Source organism: Sclerotinia sclerotiorum, genomic scaffold (genome assembly GCF_000146945.2).
Source record: "Sclerotinia sclerotiorum 1980 UF-70 scaffold_2 genomic scaffold, whole genome shotgun sequence".
Classification (NCBI taxonomy): Eukaryota; Fungi; Ascomycota; class Leotiomycetes; order Helotiales; family Sclerotiniaceae; genus Sclerotinia; species Sclerotinia sclerotiorum.
Window position 1 is genome coordinate 355,469 of NW_001820834.1, and position 21,122 is coordinate 376,590.

General features: G+C 41.2%; 9 protein-coding genes across 9 annotated transcripts; 4 read left to right on the forward strand and 5 right to left on the reverse strand.

Annotated features, from left to right (window-relative positions):
* Positions 1-276: 276 nt before the first annotated feature.
* SS1G_01211 (hypothetical protein) lies at positions 277-1,458 on the reverse strand (the record flags this gene model as incomplete). Its single annotated transcript, XM_001596967.1, has 2 exons — positions 277-912; positions 1,162-1,458. The coding sequence occupies 2 exons, from the start codon at positions 1,456-1,458 to the stop codon at positions 277-279; spliced, it is 933 nt and encodes a 310-aa protein (XP_001597017.1).
* An 840-nt stretch (positions 1,459-2,298) lies between these two features.
* SS1G_01212 (hypothetical protein) lies at positions 2,299-3,141 on the reverse strand (the record flags this gene model as incomplete). Its single annotated transcript, XM_001596968.1, has 1 exon — positions 2,299-3,141. One exon carries the CDS (start codon positions 3,139-3,141, stop codon positions 2,299-2,301), a length of 843 nt encoding a protein of 280 aa, XP_001597018.1.
* Positions 3,142-5,121: 1,980 nt separating this feature from the next.
* On the forward strand, positions 5,122-6,039 carry SS1G_01213 (predicted protein; the record flags this gene model as incomplete). Its single annotated transcript, XM_001596969.1, has 5 exons — positions 5,122-5,164; positions 5,214-5,322; positions 5,355-5,409; positions 5,584-5,667; positions 5,821-6,039. 5 exons carry the CDS (start codon positions 5,122-5,124, stop codon positions 6,037-6,039), a joined length of 510 nt encoding a protein of 169 aa, XP_001597019.1.
* Positions 6,040-7,180: 1,141 nt separating this feature from the next.
* On the forward strand, positions 7,181-7,584 carry SS1G_01214 (predicted protein; the record flags this gene model as incomplete). The annotated part of the gene is made up of 3 exons (XM_001596970.1): positions 7,181-7,349; positions 7,402-7,487; positions 7,543-7,584. 3 exons carry the CDS (start codon positions 7,181-7,183, stop codon positions 7,582-7,584), a joined length of 297 nt encoding a protein of 98 aa, XP_001597020.1.
* A 676-nt stretch (positions 7,585-8,260) lies between these two features.
* On the reverse strand, positions 8,261-8,440 carry SS1G_01215 (predicted protein; the record flags this gene model as incomplete). Its single annotated transcript, XM_001596971.1, has 1 exon — positions 8,261-8,440. The coding sequence occupies one exon, from the start codon at positions 8,438-8,440 to the stop codon at positions 8,261-8,263; it is 180 nt and encodes a 59-aa protein (XP_001597021.1).
* Positions 8,441-10,586: 2,146 nt separating this feature from the next.
* Positions 10,587-12,301, forward strand: SS1G_01216 (hypothetical protein; the record flags this gene model as incomplete). Its single annotated transcript, XM_001596972.1, has 4 exons — positions 10,587-10,624; positions 10,747-10,808; positions 11,136-11,157; positions 11,227-12,301. 4 exons carry the CDS (start codon positions 10,587-10,589, stop codon positions 12,299-12,301), a joined length of 1,197 nt encoding a protein of 398 aa, XP_001597022.1.
* Positions 12,302-12,599: 298 nt separating this feature from the next.
* On the reverse strand, positions 12,600-15,995 carry SS1G_01217 (hypothetical protein; the record flags this gene model as incomplete). The annotated part of the gene is made up of 4 exons (XM_001596973.1): positions 12,600-15,079; positions 15,129-15,187; positions 15,241-15,611; positions 15,678-15,995. 4 exons carry the CDS (start codon positions 15,993-15,995, stop codon positions 12,600-12,602), a joined length of 3,228 nt encoding a protein of 1,075 aa, XP_001597023.1.
* A 1,169-nt stretch (positions 15,996-17,164) lies between these two features.
* On the forward strand, positions 17,165-17,480 carry SS1G_01218 (predicted protein; the record flags this gene model as incomplete). The annotated part of the gene is made up of 2 exons (XM_001596974.1): positions 17,165-17,208; positions 17,357-17,480. 2 exons carry the CDS (start codon positions 17,165-17,167, stop codon positions 17,478-17,480), a joined length of 168 nt encoding a protein of 55 aa, XP_001597024.1.
* A 1,417-nt stretch (positions 17,481-18,897) lies between these two features.
* Positions 18,898-19,810, reverse strand: SS1G_01219 (hypothetical protein; the record flags this gene model as incomplete). The annotated part of the gene is made up of 3 exons (XM_001596975.1): positions 18,898-18,916; positions 18,966-19,428; positions 19,774-19,810. The coding sequence occupies 3 exons, from the start codon at positions 19,808-19,810 to the stop codon at positions 18,898-18,900; spliced, it is 519 nt and encodes a 172-aa protein (XP_001597025.1).
* Between the last annotated feature and the right edge of the window lie 1,312 nt (positions 19,811-21,122).

A 21,122-nucleotide genomic window follows, 5' to 3' on the forward strand; every position in this document is an offset into this window, starting at 1 on the left:
TAATGATTTCTGAGTGGATGTGGAGGGTTGTATATATTATGGATTTATTCGATTATTTGATTATTCCTTGTTGGGTTACATTGATGGAAGTTTGAGGTGGTTATTGGAGGAGGAAGATTCTGGATCCAAATAGTGTTTTTACACCACTCCTTTCACCATTGGTTTCATATTCACTCCTCAGATTCTGTAAAAAAAAGAAGCTGCTCCTATTACATCATCACCACAAAAATACATCATCGCCTTCACAGCTCAACAAACACCTCCTTTCTAGGCAATCTAAAACCACTTCCTCACCAACTCCACCAACTCCTCCGAACATTCCTCCGGAACATAATGTCCCCCATCAACAGCACACCCCTCAACCCTCCCCTCACAAACATCCCTCCACAACCCCAGCACATCCCCAAACTCACTCTCTATTGCCCCCTTCCCCCCCCAAACCACAAAAACATCACAACGAATCTTCCTCCCCGCCTCCCTATCCCTCCTCTGCTCCTCAAGATCCACCGTCGCCCCAGCCCTATAATCCTCACACATCGCATGCACACAATATTTATCTCTCAACATTCCCTCATAAACCGCCCTCACCTCCTCATTAAAAATGAATCCCTTCCCCATACCCGCTTTCCCCAAAAATTTCTCAGCAAAAAGTGCCGGGTTTGAAAGAATAGCTTTTTCGGGAAAGGGAAAGGGTTGAGAGAGGAAGGGCCAATGCCAGTATTTCTGATACCAGGTGTATTTTCCTCGTTCGTACATGGTTAGTGTGGGGAGGATATCGAGTAACATGAGTTTTTGGATGGCTTCAGGGTGGTTGATGGCTAGTTGGTGGGCTACGCGGGCGCCGCGGTCGTGGGCTAGGATGGAGAAGTGTGGGTGACCTAGGGAGGTCATGACGGTTAGGAGATCGGAGCCCTGGGGAGGATGTTAGTGGATTTTTGGATTGTGTAAAGTAAGCGGGAATTCTGGATGAGATAATTGATTCTGGTTTCTTGCTGTTGTTACTTTCAACCATTTATTCCAAGGAATATTATCACCATTGAAGAAAAAACAGCAAACTAACTGTCTTGAAAGGCCTTCCATCTACCTACCACCTATACCACCCACCAAAGGAAAAAAAAATACACAACACCCCATAAATAAAACCCCCTCCAGAGAACCTACCATAACACTCTTACTAAGCCCTCCGTGCTCCCCCTCCCCACCATCCTCACCACCTCCATCAAACCCCTCCGTAACACTCCCTCCATACCCCCTCAAATCGACCAAAACCAGGGAAAACTCACCCAGCAACCGGGGAGCCACTAAATGCCAAATATGATGGGATTGCGGAAAGCCATGAATCAGAAGGAGAGGAGGACCATTATGTGGTCCCACAAGGGTGTGGATTGAGATGGTGGAGTTGATGGGGATGGAGAGGGTTTTGAAGGTTGGGAAGAGGGGGGGGGTGGTTGGGGTCATGATGGGTGGTTGGTGATGGTAGTGTGGGATGTGATCAGGTGAGGAGAGGAGGAGTTTATAGAGGGTATTTTGAACTATGGTTTTTATGTAAAGCAATTGAATAGATTCTATGAAGAGGAAGTACTGTAGTGTCGTTAATGTTGTGTTTATTGTGTAGTGTGATGATATGAGGTTGAAGATTATGACGAAATGCGGGGTTCTAGTGGGGTGGGATGGAAAGGCACACTATGAGAAATGGTTCTGTGGTCGATTAATCATCTATATATATATATAAGACCAACATTTGACAACTAATAACAACTCCCTATAGCTAGTATGCAGATATATCACAATTGATTCGAATTACCCGTCAAGTGGTCAAGATCAGTTTCCTACTACGATGCCTTCGGACTTGATGTATCTCCGGTTTATGATATCATGTCTAAACTGTAAATCGACATCAAAGAAAACCACTAGGTAATCAATTCCTTATAAGTTCATAAACTGTGCGCATTGATATTTATCTAGGTATAATACTTATAAATAACTCCCATCAAATTCCCTCATATCATTCCACATCAAAAACCTCATCCAAATTCATTAATCATCAAACTCCAAAGCCATGCTCTATCGCTCAGCATAAATATTTCCTCATCAAGCTTTTTTACAAGCGCTCTTTCACTCGCTAACCCTTTCATCTCATCTTAAGTCATTCCGTCTGTCGTACATCGTAACATTGTCGCATATCTTTACCCTGAAACAATACTGTTTCCATACCCCTCCTCTTATACCGTAAGTAAATCATATCACATCGTATCCTTACAATGACAATCCATAAAATATCCAATCTTTACACTTCCCTCAAATCACCAGCCCCATAACTCCAGCCGCAGCAGCCGCATATGGCAAACAATTCATCATAGTTGGTCTCGGAATCATAGCACCAACACCGTTCGTCCCAATAACAAAACCAGCAGTTGTTGTCGCGGTTCCTGTTCCATATCTCGCACATCCTCCACTCTCCACAGCCGCACAAGCAACACTACTCAAACTCTGACAAACACTCGCCGCACTAGCTTCTCCTAAGTATCCTCCGGTGGGAACACTAGCTGCTACAGTTACCCCTCCATTTGGAGCCGATATCGTAATTGCACCGCCCATTCCCCCTTGAAGATCAACAGTACAAATCGCATAATTCTTAGCACAAGCATCCGTCGCGCTACTACATGCTGCCGAATTGACATAATTCGTAGGTAGAATTGGAAATGGGAAATAAGCATTCGGCACGAATGTTCCCGTCACCGTCGCAGAAACCGATGCTGGAGTCGCACCAGGAGTTGTGACGGTGCCAGTACATGATGCGCCGATTGCACAACAAGCTATATTATGAGAAGCATCTGTTGAACAAGTTGCTGAAGCCGGACAACATGCACCCCCATCTGCGGCATTCAAAGTAGAGCACGAATTATAGTTTGAAGGACAATTTCCATTGCGTTTGAGGAGTTCGGGTTTAGGTTTTGAGGAGGCGGGTGAGGTATCTGGAAGGATGGTTTCATTTGATATTAAAGATGCTTCTGAAGAGATATCGAGGTTGAGGGAAAGTGGTGCGTAGAAGGGTTCCGGTGGTGAGAGCAGCGATGGTATTTGAAGAGCTGCGTTTGTGGTGATGAGGGAGAATGCGAGGAATGAAGATTGGTAACGCATTTTGACGTTTTCAAGATGGAAATATAGGCCTAAGTTAACTTCAATGATTAGTACGAGTAGTAGGAATGTGTGAAAATAAGAGAGTAAAAAAAGTCCGAGGAATGGAAGAGAAAAATTACCCGTTGTTTTATTCCAAGGTTCGCTGCCCAACCACCTATTTTATTTATTGACTTCCCGGTAAAATATACCCAAAAATTGAGCTTATCTTGAGCGACAGATATTAAGATAGCCAGTAATTGAGATTGATAGTCAATGAAGTATTTGTTAAACAGAGTTGTGAATATATTTTTTAAAATTTCAAGAGTTAAATATTTGGCTGAGTGAAGATCCCCTCACCGAGTGTATTGCCAGCTGTTGCATCGTCATAATTGTCTTCAAATATCAATGGATCAATGGTTACTGTGGAGATGGAGGGGATAATTTATTGGGTGATGCGGGGATTTTTGAGGCGTTTGAGCTTGATAAATCGAGTGGCTGGGGAAGTTGTAAGATCTTATATTTATATATTTTTTCCTTACCGCCTTGGGCAGAATCCACGTTGTACATTTTACTTTCCATTGAAATGTCAATACAACAGTAGATGAGTGATATCATGTATGGAAATAAGTACTATTTTATGATATCAAGGTGGAAGGTACAAAATATATGTAAATCCTTTTACGCCTAGAATTTCGTTTATTTACTTTCCTTTTTAGGCAGCTTTAGATTCTCTTAATGGAGAAATGACCCCTATTCTTTAACGACATTTCCCAATAGTGTAGATGTGCTTTGGATGTAGGTAGTCAAAGAATACAAAAAGCCAACTCAAATTTCCTTTTTAATGGTATATATGCGGGCTTATTAAATAGACCGAAGAAAGTGTAAATCCATAGATGCATGGTAAAACGAACCCAATCATTGCTTGAATTCATCTGTTTTCGACCTTCTTCGCGTCTACTAATCGCAATTTTCATGAAAGTGATAAGACCTTATATTTTGATTCTAGTTGTCGCAGAAGGCCCAGCAAAATCAAAATATACCATATTGACTTCAGCCCAAAGAAATCTGAGGTTCAAAAGATGCTACAGCACAATGAGAGCTTCAAAATCTAAGGGCCATCTGAGTTCGAGGAAATAATGAGCGACATTCCAAAAATGCTCATCCAGGTAAACTGCAAGTTATGCAGGGAGTATGCTTGCGTGCTGAGATCCAAGCTGTCGTCCTCCATTTGGAGGTTTCAATGCTTTTAGTGACTGTCGAGAACTGCAGCTTGCACATTCTTTGAAGGTGCCATATCCCGTGCCCTAACCGTCGATAAGGCCTCCATGATCTTTCCTCTAGTAGATTCACAGGACTATGAATTAACCTAAGACACATTATCATATAAAGATGCGAACCTAGAGATCGTTGGCTCAAGGCCTCGGGGTCCTGCTACCAAAACCTTGCTATTTAATCGTTGTGTGGTTCAAATTAAGGCCATGGCGGACAGATGAAGCCTTGGTACGGCATGTTCAAAAGTGGCGATGGATTGCTAAAGATACGACAATTCATGGGTAGGAATTTCATGCTAGTGGCTTCAAGTAGATACTCTATCACACATTCCATTTCGTTTTTCTGTCGATGAATTGTTTCTCGGAATTTGAGGTATTTCACTGAATGCTTCTTGGCATTTTTTGACAACTAAGAACTCAAGTTTATAGCCCCTTGTAATTCGGAATCCATTTGAAAATTCCAGAGAGCCCGGAGAACACGCTGCGACTCCACCCAGGAAGGAGGACCCGTACCCTTCACTTCATAAGAAGGACTGGCCAAGTGCGGACCGTACTCAGTAGATGTAATAACGGGATCCAATATGTAGCTGAAGTAAATGACGTGGTTTGAGAGTATGAACACGATCCAGATACGATTGTAAGAAGCAGTAACTCAAATATGTAATGTTGCTGAGATGCAGAAGAGACGGCGGAGAACGGTGGAGAGATAAAATTTTCTTCGTAAATCATCATGCTCATCTTCTGCTTCAAGGGAAGATTGAATTTAAAGAGACGTATGTTCCTTAAAGACAGTCTTTGTTAGTTCCAGCAATTTATTAATAGTCAGAGATAGAGTTCGAACTACAAAGTTGTGGACGATCTACTCAACGCATTCTTCGAAAATTCTTGCGACATTTGAAGATGCATACAATAGAGCTTGCAAATCTGGAAAGTATGGCAACGTTAACACTGTATGGTATCCAGGAAGACAGGGGCCGGGACAGTTGAAAATGGATCCGTCGTGAATCAAGCCGAGCGAGTATATTTTTATTGCAATTTAAGCCAGATGTAGCAACAAATAAATAGTCTACTGATATCTGGTTAACATAACGTACACATACATCATGTGTAGATATAGATAAGTAGGTCGTTGGGAGAAGCTTTCCCGCACACGTGCTTCCTAGCATAGGTTATCATCTTACATAAGCTACAGAAATCTCCAGCTTCCCCGCTCAACAGTTCTTGTTGGTACGAGAAGGATACGGAAGACGTAGCACCCACGGATTACGTAGGTCCTGTATGTCTAATTGTATTCTGTCTAAAGAGCTAGCTACATATTGAAAGTAGTAAGTCTTATATAGACTTACTAAAAGAGCTAGTCTCTTTCGCGTTCGCCTAGTTCTTTATTACAGTAGTAATTGAATTGAAGTCATTCACTTCGTTCACACAGTTCTTGTGGGAAGACATTGCGGGAATACATTTCCGACAAGTGCAATGTCAGCAAAGAACAAAAACCTTCTTGCTAGCATGGCTTTCCCACTGTGTCAAACGCATAATGTCGATGACAAAAGGTCCGGTTAAAGATCAACAAATCAAGTTAAAGTATCAAGAATCTCTTGAGAAAGCGGGAGAGAGAATGCTAGCCATTCGGGCAAAGTTACCTTTTTGAATTGTCATTTGTCTCTAATTGACAGGTCGGGTTGCGCGACGACTTTTTGTAAAGATCCGCAAAGAACTGAAACTTTTGCCACTTGCTGAGCAATTGATGTCCTTTTCATAAATTGACATGCTATTCTATGCTTTGCTATATATAGGCAAGGTGACACATTCAGATCTTTTCTTGCTTGGCAACTGGTGTGATTTCAAGTTTTGATATTTCGATTAACAAATTTGTACAACAAAGAAAGTTTTGCTGTTATGGATGTTGTCGCTGGTTTAGAAATTCTCTCTAAATGTCTACATATCTATTATGGTCTGATACTCTGTATCTATAAAGCTAGTTTGGTTAATGTCTTCTTCTAGGCTGAAGAAGGGAGTGTAGCTGCCCTCAAAGCACCAGCTTTCCCGGAACACAATACGATCATCCACGAGGATAGCAGTCCAGAACCTGGGACTCATGGATGCACATTGTACATGTATAATATTTATCCAATTCTCGGTCTGAGCAAGATATATACCAATTAAATTGTTAGGGGTCTAAGGAAACCCTGAGGATTAGCAGATATATTATATAAGACCTTCTTCAACGGCAGTGTGTAATCTTGAATATCCAAAAAATTGTGCAAGTCACGGATCATTGGTTCCTAAGCCTTCCCTTTTCTTCTTTTGAAAGCTTGGTCTGAAACAGTAACTTGGCTAGTGCCTATTATATCGTATGAAACTTAAGACAGTCTTGGGAATTGGCCTCTATTAGTTTCATCCAAGTCTATATCACTCTTCACATAAGAAAGGGGCTTTGTGATTGCCATATGAATCGCCAGAATACATGGCTTGTACCACTTTTTTGATGAAAATGTCTTCCATTAAGAAGCTGAAGTGTGCTAGGTAACATCATTCTGGTGTTAATTATCAAAAAAGGATCTCCCGCTGACATCATATAATTTACATGAGCCATGGTTGACTCAAGGTGGTGTAAAAAAATGATGAAGGGCTGGCCCAGGAACAGGTATAAAATGAGGGAGTTTCCTACACCATCACTCAATCCCATTTCATCATTACGATCACTTCTTCATCAACCTTGCTTTTGATACTAGCTTCAAGAAAAAAATCACCATATTTATAAATTAATCACACAACAGACTCCCATCAAAATGATTTTCTCAAGAATCAGTAACATCATCACCTTTATAACCCTCCTCACACCCACTCTCTCCATGCCCGCAACTCTTTCCCCTCGAACAGACTTCATCTGTACGACTGGAAGTCCTCAATGCTGCGATATCAATGTCTTAGGAGTCGCTGATTTGAATTGCGAAGCTCGTAAATGCACCCTTTCCCCGCCGAAGCACAAAACTAATACAATGAAAAATAGCACCAGAAGCATTCCACGATGTAGCATCTTTCAACGAAGTCTGTGCTTCTGTTGGGAAAATCAACATGTGTTGCATACTCCCTGTCGTGAGTTCGCTATGCTCTTCTCTCAAGGAAATGAGACTAATCATCGGGAAAACAGTTGGACCAAGGTCTCCTCTGCAATTCTCCAGATACTTCATAAAGCTCTTGTGCAAATCCGCGTCAGACCTATGTGCGGGACCCAAGGTATGGCGATTATGATCGAGCTCACATGTTTAATATTCTCTGAGCACTTTGTTTCCTCTGGAACTTCTGCGCGCACATGATGTAGAGTATATTTCATTCTTGTAGAAGATCAAGAGATGTAGGAGGAAAAATTACCATCTAGGCAACAGTAATACGATTCTGAATTCTGTATATTCGATTAGGTAGTCTCACATAATGCCACCTCTTCATTGCAATTGGAATAGTCACAAGTATTTATCTAGTAAATCTAGATGATATGAACACAAGAGCAATAGTAAGAATGAAGTCAAAGAGCCGTGAGCCCATGGATTAACTAGTCGCTCTCAATGAATTGGGGAGTGCAGTAATTTCGTTATAAAGTTGTTGTCTTTGGCAGCCCCTTAGTAGTAACAGAATCTAGTAATTCATCATGGAAATAGTTGTTGTGATGTGATCAAGACTATGCAAACTTGAAATATGTAATGGCTTTCAATCTGCTCACGATTATACGAGCTGATTGTAAGCTTATATCAAATTAATAACTTCAAAATCAACCTAGGTTACTACATGTCTCTTCCAATTTTCAAAACGGGATTTCATTGTCAAGTTATTTCTTATGCTCGAGTAGCTCATACCATTTTTCAATTTGCCCATCAGAATTCAAGAATTGAGTGGTCTCTTACGCTGAGATTGTTTAGTAGAGCTTTGGGAGGAATATACCTTGGCCAAGGTGACGGGAAGTTTAAAATCTGGTTTCCTGCCTCGCAATGTATTCCTTTACTTTCTTTTGAATATCTCAATTTCAGTTGCTCTCCGGACGACTCAGCAGACATTGTATTTTCCAGATTATTACTCAGTCTCTCTTGACTTTATAGCTTTCCTAGTCGGCCTTTGATGCAGGCTTGGTCGGTATCCTGTAGTCTTTTATGTCTCGGCTTCTCGAGATCTAGAGAAATGACGCTGATTTAAGGCCGCGTGGTTTACTGTGGTCTATCACCTGGATTAGACACTTGGGGCGTTTTGTACCAGATGCCTGTGATTCAGATGATTCCTCAGATGCTTGTTTTCCGTGGACCGAGGTGGTTCTATCATCATCATTATCTCGTCTGTCAGTAGACGTGTTTGTTAGTGCCCTATTACTCGCCGACTTGGTTGTGTTCATGCTCGTGCTCGATGAAATTATCACGCGCATCTTCAATGGATCATCTCCTTCATTCCCCCATCCAACTTACATCTTCCTTCACACGTAGTAAGACTCAGCGGAGAAATCTATATTTCCTGGCATCCACTCCCTCATCAAATCTTCGTTATAAGCAGGATGGTCAGCCGAACTGTCACAAAGAAATCTCTGAGTCCTTGATCGTTCAACTCCACCTAATATTTTTCTAAAGCTTAGCTTTTAAATCAACACTTCCCCTTCACTTCATTTTTCCGTTTATTAGCAAAGCGCATGATTACATACCATCCCAAATTATCCTAGAAATCAGGACTTCTTAAAAAAGCCTCATCAACACCAGTAACACCCGAGGATTCTCTTTTCGCTATGATGGATATGCTAAAGCAAAAGCATTGTTTGCATCTTCCCAAACAATTTTATCCAAACTTCGGCTTGTCTGAAATATTTAGGTGCGGGAGACTCCGCCTCATTGATTTTTTTTGCATGTTTTATCCACAGGTCGAACTTTCCACTTTAGCCTTACGATCTATCATGGCTCTGTACATCTGTGAGACTTTGTTTGATTTAAAAGCCAGCTTTTGAAGTCATATATTAACCACGCAATGTCTCTAGTCTGATTTAGCATACACAACAAAGGGCTCCAAAATCCTCAAGATATCCCGAACCATAAGTACCTATCCATTTAAAATATTCGAGTGGCGAAATGACATATCTAAATTCAAAATACATAAAGCCACTATATCTTAAAAACCTAGCTATTGGCACTACGGGTAGACACTCACTTCAAGCTACACATTCATTTTGGCCTGGGTGAATTTCCAACAGCTCCAGCTTAACAAATATTTTGGTGTATAAGCCATGTCACTCTTCAATATAGCATGACAATAGAGAAAGTAGGTATCCAAGCATTCCACTTGGGAAAACCCCGAGCGAAGGAAGAAACCGCCCCCATTTTCTATAAGAATTAATCATCTCAAATTGAAACGTAGCTATCATTACAAATAACATAATTTAGGGGTCGTATTTCAAAAACCTAGTAGTGTGATAGATCTATTACATGTATAGGAATAGACCTAATATTTCGAAATCTGCATATTGCACCATTAATCCATCCTAGAAGAAAAGCCTTATTATGCAGAAAAATACAAAAATCGACATATGAACATATGAACATATAAAAAGAGAGTCCATGGACAGGCCGGAAACAAATCATGAAAGCGAAGCGACGATATAGTCTTACATGGTACTCCATGAACACAGTACAAAAAGTGGGATAAATCTTATACCAAGCCCAAGACCACAGCTGTAACCTTAAACGGCATGAATACATGGAAAGCAGCAGAAATAAAAGTGTCATAAAAACACCTTGAAAATTTACAGGAATATCCCTCCTTTATGAATATTTGCCCACGAGATCTCTACTTAGTAAGAATTACCAAATCTCATAGATCAATACCTCAGAAACCCAATACCAAAAGCGTTCGCTCGATCGTGTGCTAAAGAAAACATGCAGAAGTTAAGAATAATATCAATATCAAAAGTGGGAGAAACTCAGTAAAACAAGCCCTCTAATTTATTTATTCAAGTAAGGTTAATCCATACAACTGCCCTCCAAAACAGCAACCCCAACCGTGATTCTTGATTTTGAGAAATCTAGACTTTATACCATCTCCATCCCCATACAATGGCACACGGAGTATATCCACGATACTTTCCCCCAAATCAGGTACATTCAAGCTTCAGCCTTCAGCTCACCAATCATTAAACCCCAAATCTCCGAAAATACCGGATAAAATGTCAAAATGCCATGTGACACACTTTTTAGTACCGGCCGAAATCCGTAAGCTAGTCTCCGTGCATGCATCCTCGCTTCCCCGGAAACCAATTTCGCGCCGTGATATGATTGGTTCGGAGTTGAGAAATAAGGGGTACCTGATAATGTTACCCCACAACAATATCTAGAGATTTGGAGAAAAACTCTGGAGAATGGGGGTGCTGTTATTTGCGATGTTGGGTTAGTGTGGGTTTGTGGATTTGTGGTGCTTCGATATGGATATTTTTGGACCGAGGTTGTTTATTCGCTCGGAAAGAGAGGTTTTTCCTTGCCGTGTCGTGGAGTTTAATAATATTTGTGAGGTGATGATGTGATGATGTGATGTCTGTGATAGTGGAGGGGCTTGGAATTGTAAAATTATATAAAGTGAGCTGGTGGTTATCGAAGTTTTGTTTTTGTGTCAGAGGTTCCTTTCTGTTGAGATCGAAAGTTTAAGTTTATAAGATTACATAAAATTCATAAACGGGAAATATGAAGTTTTGGGGTCTTTTAATCACGGTCTTGCCGTTGGTATTAGCAAGACCAGAAAATCATTCAAGGTAAGTTTAAGAAAACCAGTCGCTCTTTACTTCAACGAAATAACCTTACTCACAATTTATTTTCCACAGAGATTCCTCATATTTCTACAAAGGCCATGATCTTTCTTCCCTCCTCATGCTCGAGGAAGGTGGTTCCATTTTCAAAGACACCACCAAACACAACGCCACGCGACCCGCGGAGGCAATCCTCGGAGATGGAGGAATGAACAGCGTTCGACTTCGTCAATGGGTCAATCCCATCGACGGTACATACGGACTCGCCTACAACATCCAACTTGCAAAACGAATGCAAAAACAAGGATATAAAATCTATCTTGACTTCCACTTTGGCGATTCATGGGTCGATCCAAATAAACAGCCTCCTCCAGCAGCCTGGCCCACGGAGTTAAAACCGCTGGCTAGGACTTTGAGAGGATATGTTAAGGATACATTAGTCGCGTTCAAAAAAGCTGGAATTAAGCTCGATATCGTAGCATTGGGTAATGAGATTCGTCATGGGATGTTATGGCCAGTAGGCTATGTAGATGTTGATATTCAACCCACTAGCGCTCTAAACCAAAACTTTTCGTCGCTAGCCACGCTTTGGAAATCTGCTCGTGCGGGTGTCGATGATGCACTTGCTCTCGGGGTTCACAGACCTCAAGTCATGATTCATATCGATGATGGCTGGAACATAACACTGCAACAACGTTGGTTCTCCGCCTTAACCGCCAACGGTGTCCCATTGTCCGCCTGGGACGTATTTGGATTCTCGTTTTACCCCTTCTACGGTACAGCAGCTACATTAGCCAACCTAGGCACAACATTAAATTATATTGCCGAAACATATCGAAAACCCGTTCATGTTGCCGAGACGGATTATCCGGCAATTTGCAACGGACAGTATAATCCCATACCGGAGAGCAGCGAACCTGAAATTCCGTATACGGTTGCTGGACAATTGGAGTGGACGAAGAATGTCATTAGTGTGGTGAAGGATGTACCTTATGGATTGGGGAGAGGAGTTCATTATTGGGAACCGGCGTGGTTGAATAATACGAGTTTGGGAAGTGATTGTAATGATGCGATTTTGTTTGCTCCGGATTATAGTGCATTTCCAACTATGGTGGGGTATAGTAGGAAATCGGTAAATTTGTTCAAGTAGAAGTGGTAGATTGAGAATGGAAGTTCTATTTTTAAATTAAAGTAATGATATCTCGTATCTAGGCAATGATATAATGTGTAAGACCCAAATTACGTCGACTTTTGATACGTGATATAATCGTGGAAGAAGAATCGTTATTTAAAGGCACGGCACGTCTTGAATCATTGCAACAACGGGAAACCCACAAGTTTGCAAGGTATAATAGATATATTCGTAGCTCATCATAACACGAAAACTGCATCGATATCTTTTCACATTCCCCATCCAAATGTGAATCATCTCTGACCAATTCCAACCCCTAAATCCATCCTTCGACCCATTTTTCCATCCAAGCCCATTCAATACCCGAAAGATTCGCCAAATGTGAGCTAGCTTTGAGCGCCTCGCTTACTTCTTTATCAGACCACTTAGTCTCCGGCAGAGTCTCAAAAAACTCTAGCAACTTAACAGCAGGATATTTTGCGAGTATTTCTACAAGATCCATATTTTTAAAGAGAGCACACTCTCTTGCTGTATCTCGGAGTTTCTGAAGCCAAGCTGCGTATGGAATTGCTGAGATAGCGGCATATGTATCCGGATTCGAAGCATTCAATGTTTTCAGAATGATAGGAAGTAAAATATTCCAAGTCGTCGGGGTCTGGTTTAATGGATGAAATACTTTGGCGCCGAAATCTGAGGTTTTGGAATCGTGGTTAAATGAGATATCTATCAATGAAGAGGAAAGGATATCAACTGGCACCCAATCTAGCTTCATCTTATCGCTACCGAGGTTTTCTGGTATGAAGCCTACATGGAATGAAGTGATTACCAGACTGGGCATCCATTCAGCTTTATTCCATACACCGGATGTATAGGCAGGTCCGGCTATCTGACCTACACGAGCAACTTTGACATCGACATTTGACATCTTTTTGGAAGCATAATCAAGAATATTTTCGGAGATAAACTTGCTCTCTGCGTAGCCCATTGGAAGAGGTGCCGATGTATCGTCAATAATCTTCTCTGGCACTATAGTTGAATCAAGACCTAAGATCGAACTGATGGACGATATGAATAGAAGGGAGATACGGTGTGGTACTGCAGAGACAAATGACAGAAGATTAACTATTCCTTCAAGTTGTGGTTTAAATGTATCGAGGGAGAGGTTAAAATTTACTGGCCAGGCACTGTGGATGACATCCGTGACCGAACCTTGAATGCGTTTGTATGTTTCGTCGTCCAGGCCCAGGCCGGATTTAGAGAGATCTGTCATGAGAAATGTAACTCTAGAAGCTGGCAAGTCCGTTACTTTGTTTTCGTTTTGGTTCTTCTTCAGATGGCGAGAATGTGAATCTGATATGCGATCTAAGCAGTACACATGTGACACAGATGCATTTTGCATCAACGTTTGAAGAATATAGGAACCAAGAGAACCAGTTGAGCCTGTCAAGACCACCACATGTTCAGTAGCTGGTAATGGGTCTGCTGTAGGCTTATGCTCAGTAGAGATGCTGTCAATAACTCCATAGCATTTTTGGAGAATTTCTTGGATCTTATGGCTGCGGTTTGATGCATTTTCTGTTTTTGTACTCAAGTCTTCCTCCGACATAGCGACGATGGACTCAGAAAGTTGTACAATGGAAGGATTAGTATACAAAATAGTAATTGCGAGATCGTGCTTATTTAAAGCCTTCCTCAAATGTCGAATGAGTTGCAGGGCTTGCAAAGAGTCCATTCCTTGAACAAACAGATTATCTTCATCTTGCACCTTTGCATCATCCCATTTTGTCACCTTGAGAACAGCTTGACGTAAAAGATCACAAACTGCGTTGGTGCTGTGCACGTCGAAGTGTTCTTTATTCTCGTCATTATCCCCTACAGTGTACGCTGACATACTGTCGGCGTCCAGATATAATTTTTCTATTTCAGAAGAATACTCTCTCAACGTTGGGGCACGCTGAATAGTGCCTTTGGCAGACATCAATATTGGACGTCCTGGCTCTGTGAAAAGTATATGGGATTTTGCAACTCGGGCATGTGCGGGACATGTCGCATTGGCCTTTTCTATAGCAGGCCAGATACGTTCAATAGTTTCTGCTTTTTCTGTCGCAGACATGATCTTTTGATCAGCAAGCTCGATCAAGAGAGCGGCTTGAAACCTCAATGTTCCAATGACCATTGCTTGGCGGATCTCAGGTTGCTGATTGAGACTATGTTCCATGGAAGTAGGATTTGTCTTTTCGCCAGTAAGGAAGACTATAATGTCATCCCCGCGGCCACGGTAGAGCCAAAGACCTGGGATTGTGGGGTGGGGTGAGTAAAGGTCCTTTGATCCCCATCTCTGGAGGGTTGGAAAGATTTTGAAGACAGGTTGTTCTTTTTCTGGATCAGCATTTCTATTCCAGACTGCTTCATAAAGGTCATCGGCTTGGCGTTCGAAGGATATATTTGCAGAGGGATCGAATTGATGATGACCCCAGTAGATAGAACGTGTTCCAGCTGGCTTCAAGGAAGGGTAAAATCCCGTTTCGGTAGCTCCAACGTGCCCATCGAACTCAATTTTTGAGGAGATAATGTCTCCAGCAGCTGGCGGGATAGCGCCTCCCATGTAGAAAATGCGTTTCAGGTTTGCAGAAATGAAATCGAGACTTTCTGCACTCTGGGCAATATCAATAACGTACGGGGGAACGAGAACAGCTATGTCGGCCTTGTTATGCTTCAGACCGTCGATTAAAAGACTAGCCGAAGGGAAGCCAGCTATAGGATATATGGCAACACTCCGGTTGCAAACAGTGTTGACTAAACCGAAGTAAATACCGGCTGCCTGTTCTGGTCAGTAAAAATCTACTGCTGCTAATTTTAGGGCGACTTGCATGAAAATATGGAAATGTGTTGAAGATGCGAACACTGAACAGAAGTTAGCTCAGCAACGTGAACCAAAATCAGCAATTGAATCATACCCAGCGTACAGGTCCGCTTGATTGACATAGCCAGCAGGAGCTTCGAGCCGCTGGATAGACGTAGCAATGTAATCGTGACTCCACACGATAGGCTTTGGTAGCTCCGTGGTTCCAGAAGTGTGTAGGACAGCGAATGGTTCATTTTTGGCGCCTTCAAACTTCTTTTCAAACGGGAAATGTGGGTGATGTTTTTCGGTCAATTCCAAGACGTTAGGTAACTCCAGAACTTGAATGCCCATTGAAGAAAGAGCATTTATCATAGGCTGAAGCTGGGCAGGTTGCGGGCTTACTGTAACCAGAGTTTTGCATTCAGCAAAGGAAAATAGATTCTCTTGTGCACGAATGCTATTTCTTGGTGATATGAGAAGTGTCTTGAAAATATCAACAGATGTCAGTTTTTGATAAGAAATATGACTCTGGGGTAACAGGTTACACACCTTGTACCCAGCCTTGACAGCTCCCAGCAAGAAAGCGTTGACGAGTATATCGTTAGGACCGATATAAGCCAAGGCAGGAAAGTCTTTCGTAAGGCCCAGTTTTTCTTGGAGCCACCAAGCTATACCGTTGACGGCATTTGCGAACGTGCCATATGAGAATTTTTGGTAACCAGACTCGTAGCTGGTCGGATGGACAGGATATTCGGCGAAGATAGCTTCTGGTTCCTTCGCAGCAATTGCATCTACAACATTGGGCAAGAGCTCTTTTTTACCAAAGGCAGAAGAAGCCCCCGTAAAGTTAGAGAGCGACTTTGCCATGGTGGTTGGTTATATGGCAGATCTGTAGATATGAAATGTGTTGGGTGATTGAGAGAGAAGGTACGAATAGATTTCTGCAATAACGCTGAAGTCTGATTGTGGTTTCGAGGAAATTAAATATAGAATGGAGCTGGAAAAGGAGATGGGCAGAGGGACTCGCGGGCGGCGGAGCAAGGCTATCGCTAACCGTTGTGTGGGGAAACATCCTCACAGCACCACGCCGCACTTCGCCTCAGATGTGCATTGACAATAAGGTATGTGCAAGAATGTCACCAACGTTCGTTTGAGCATTTCTAATGGTGGAACCAGCTAATTCCAAAAGCAGTCATCGTCGCATAGCTATGAGGCACAGGTTCAAATATCTGCGCCAATGATCCTATAGTGATGAAACTCGATACTAGCCCCAGCGATACGGGCCAAAACGAGGCGATTGGGTAGATGATTACAACGCAACAGAGATTGCACTTGCGGAAGTAATCTATTGCTGGCAGTTTGCTGACAGAGACCTCTGAAAGGGGTATAGAACGCCAAAACTCTTACCCAAACAGACGAAGCCCGATATCCCGATATACTCACATATTTCACCTATATAAAATTAAGGATTTAAAACTTTTTTTTATTTCTTATATTATATTACTTTATAGATTCTGAATTGTTAAAATGATAAGATCTTCAAATTTAAATATTTAAATATAAAGTTTTTTTTATAAAAAGATTAAAATACTAATACTACTAATAATAATAATAATAATAATAATAATAATAATAATAATAATAATAATAATAATAATAATAATAATAATAATAATAATAATAATAATAATAATAATAATAATAATAATAATAATAATAATAATAATAATAATAATAATAATAATAATAATAATAATAATAATAATAATAATATAAAAGAGAAATAGTCTAAAAGAGAGGTGGCTCAAAAGTGAGGTGGTCCAAAAGTGAGGTGGTCCAAAAGAGGGGTCGTTCAAAAGAGGGGTAGGTTACTTATATAAGCCACCGTGACACCTACTCATCGTACTCGGTAACGTTGCTTATAACCTCATGGTCCAATTGTTATTATAAATAGTTTAAATTGATTACGAATTTCAATCGGAGGGATGGCATCCCACAGCCATTTCAGACGCTCCCCTTCCAATCACTTTGCGGCAATGTCCCCAATTTGTGTGCAAGAGTACAACAAGCATCGAAGCTGGTAGGATCGTGGGGCCCCTAAATTAGCTGTAACCTTAACGCAACGACAAGGTCGTTTTCAATATTACGCGCATTCTTCAAAATTGATCTGCATTAGCCCCTCTCCATTTTCCACTGAAGAACAGCGCCTCCGAATGATGGCGTTGAAGGATTAATGAAGATGAAGCACCTTTGGATTCGTTAAAAGCACATCATGGAAACGAGCAAGGAATGATGTCTGTGCACAGACGGTTGATGCAACACCATGTGAAGATGTTGCTAGCGTGTTACTGATATACTTTTCGGGTAAATTTCGACTTCAAATTTGCCCGAGTTTCCTAAGTTTTAAAAACTATTCCATATGAACCCGAATTTGCCCAGTGGGTGTCTCAACCCGTGGCCCGCATAATAGATTTCAACCTAAGCAATTGCAATGTAAGGTTATTAAGAAACCTCAAAAATATTCTCTAGGTATGAAACGAAACGCCCACGGAAAAGACTCATATTTGAGAATTTGATGATTATTTGAATATTTTTCGAAAATTTTCTATTTCAGAAATCAAAGATTGTATAACAGATTATTACTAGATATTTAATAAATATTTTGTTACGATGGTAACAACTGATTAATTAGGAGAGCTTAGGCCTTGTGTAAAAGCGATCAGATTTCATCGAATTAATATGTGATCTGGGTCACTTTAGGATCGTATACGCACGCACCGTCAGAAAACACGTGACTTGGAGCTTTTGGAGCTTGAGGATCCAAAAGGATCCAAGGGAGCATGAAGATCTATATATTCAGTATGAATTTCTTTATTATAGAGCTTCGTGCTCAAGATCAATCATTTAGTATACTCTACTATTAGTTACGAATTGCATATCATTATTATCATTACTTTAAGTCCCTGCTTGACGCCTAGTTATAAACCACCTCGAGAGCCTAGAGCACTTCCACATGATCTAGATGGCAAACCTCGTAACACAATTATACTGATGCAACTCGAAAAGTATCACATTTCAATGCAGCTAAATCAATTTTACTACATTAAATCAAATCTATGAATGAAGAGAAATAGAGGTCCTGTTTTAAGTGAATTGCCGCCGATAGCACATAGAAACTAGCAGTCCCAATTCAGAAGTAGTGCTACCAACACTACCAGTACGATCGCTGTTCTACGGAATATCTGAACATATTTCGAAGTCTCTGGTGATTTGGATCTTGTTCTGCGGGCCTGAATTTACTGCCAAATAAGTGGTTAGTTGCAAGAATGATGGTTAGGATTGGGCGAAATACTGTGATTTTTGATGCTTGCCTGGGTGGTCTGTGGGCTTTTCTCTGTCGTAATCGAAAATACCCTGGTGTGGCTTGCACCTTTATTGAAAGAAGACTGGCTGATTTTTGTGGAAGACTTGAGATGTCTCAGTTCAGTCCTGGAAGTGTTGTCGGCAGGATTGGAGTGGAGGGAATCTCTCGCGCCGCTTGATCGACCTTTCCAGTTTCTCGCCAGTGACCAAAAGGTCAAGGATAAATTTCTTGTCGGTAGAGACGATTGCAGGTGTGTGAATATTGGTCTACATGATGGTAGACAAGATGCCAACAGATACATAGAAGGTTCCATGATCGTATATTGCTCGAGGGACACCGAAGCCCAGGTTCCATCATGAAATGGGTCGGTCTGAGCGAATTGCGAAAAGCGTAATATTGAGGCAACTAGTCCTCTGCATCGGATCTTTATGTTAGCTAACAGGTACTTAGCTTTGAAGATACTATTTACTTACACGCTACCTGTGAGAAAAGTAAAGCTCAATCCGAGTTTTACTGAGCGTGTTGCGTGTAATTTCCAAATCATCGGTTGGGGAAGGATGAGCATTATGACATCAGTGATGATATTCGGTAAAGTCGCCCACAAGTAGAAATCTTTCGGATTAAAGTTGTAGTGCCCATTAGGTATCGCTTTATCCCAGAAGTATGAAACAGGTGTACACCCGAAAATGCTGACAAGTGAGACAGCAAAAGCAAGGGCTATGGAAACGGTGGCAAGGACCATGACCGTGTTGCGATAAAACCCTTTGGTGAATATACGAAGAAACATTGCAAGTATAGCAAGTTTAGGAAACGCAACCGCCCAGGAATATACCAAAGGTGTGCTGAAGAGCAATTTGCTCCAAATCACGATCTTGCCTGGGTTTGTAACTGCAAGACCTGCAATGTGATACCCCACTCCTCCGAACCTTATGATACCTAGAAATTGGCGGTGATGTTAGCTCATTGATTGGCACCATTATCTGACAGATACGGGTAAGCTGACTTACAAATCGCGAGGATGGACAACGTTAGACATAGTATCAAAGACGGTATAACGAGGATATCATCGAGGCCTAAAGATGTCCTTTTCAAACTTCGAGCCAAAAACCGCAGAGATACGGAGATAATATTGATAGGTATGAAGGTGATGGCAACAACCATCAGCTGGTGGCCAGAGTATTCATGGAGAAATTGCTGAGACAGGCTCGGGCTAGCGGCCATCGTCGATAATGAGTGGTATAACAAAGATTACGATAGTAATTGGACGGTAGATAATCAAACTTAAAGCAATGAAGCGACCTGTAGGAGTACAGACCATAACCAGAAAGTATTTTCGTGTGGAGAAAGCAGAGTGCTGATAGGTCCGCACAGCTCACTTGAGCACTTTTACCTCGACTTCAAATGGTCTCTGGAGAACGACTTGGAGCTACGCCTCCTTAATCTTATATCCAGCAAAAATTCAGTAAAGCTTGAATCCTAATGGCAAGGACCCATGCCCAAAGATATTCCTGAAATCTGACCGCTGCGAGCCTGCGAAGATAAGGAGTGTGGAGATCCTTGTACACACACACTTTCCACACGCACTCACATGATTTACGTACAACCAAACATAAAGGGGCAAAGTGGTCTAACATATGCTGATAATGCCGTTTTGGAGCAACCAGTAGTATTCCAAAAAGACCCAATTTCTGACGATTCATCATGCAGCAGAGGTAAGATCTTACATGCTCGCTTACGAGTAACATTATTAGATGATAGCAATGGCCCTACAGCACAGTTCTGGCACCTGAAAGTATAGAAATCGGTATGCTCACTCATGCAATAGTCCTCCATAGAATGATTTGAACAGTGATTTCCACTGGAACCTGAGGAAAATTGGAGGGTAACCTTATAGATAAACAAAATAGTATGTATGATTGGCATGTTCTCATGTAAATTGGTGTATCTACTCATTCTATACTCGACTACTTTCCAGTTGAATGGACGAGTAGGAGAAAGAAATTATAGTTCGTCTTATGCTGAAACTACTGTGTGTGGGGTGCATGCATGAAGGCTACATAACTAACTAGGCTATATAAGTCTATCCTATAAGGCATGCACTTCATATATAGTTTAACCGGCATGATTACACCTAACCCTTGAATAGCGCCTCCATAAGACCTTTTACCTAGAATCTCGTTCACCCCTCTATCAAAACCACAAATAGGTTAACCATAACATTTACTTGCGATCAACAATTATATCACAATTCATACTAGCTATATCAGGCTCTTGTGAGTAGCATTTTGATGCAATATACGAAGCATAGAGAGAAGTTTTGGAAAAGAAGGGAAAAAAAACCAAATGCATTTGCTGTACCATCGCATAAGGCATGAATTTGAGTTAAGATCTTATATTTTCCTCCCTTGCAAGTTGCCATTAAACAACCGCACCTGAAAAATGTCTTTAAATGTATTTATCGTCTGTAAAATCGATGAATAGTTTGAGTATATAGATTGAGTACAGTTAATCACAACTCTAGACGGTTGTATTCAAAATTTTATTTACTTACCAATATAAATTTATGATATATCTTAGATTTAATAAATTATAATTTGAATAATTCAAGTATATGTTAAAGTGAATGGTCC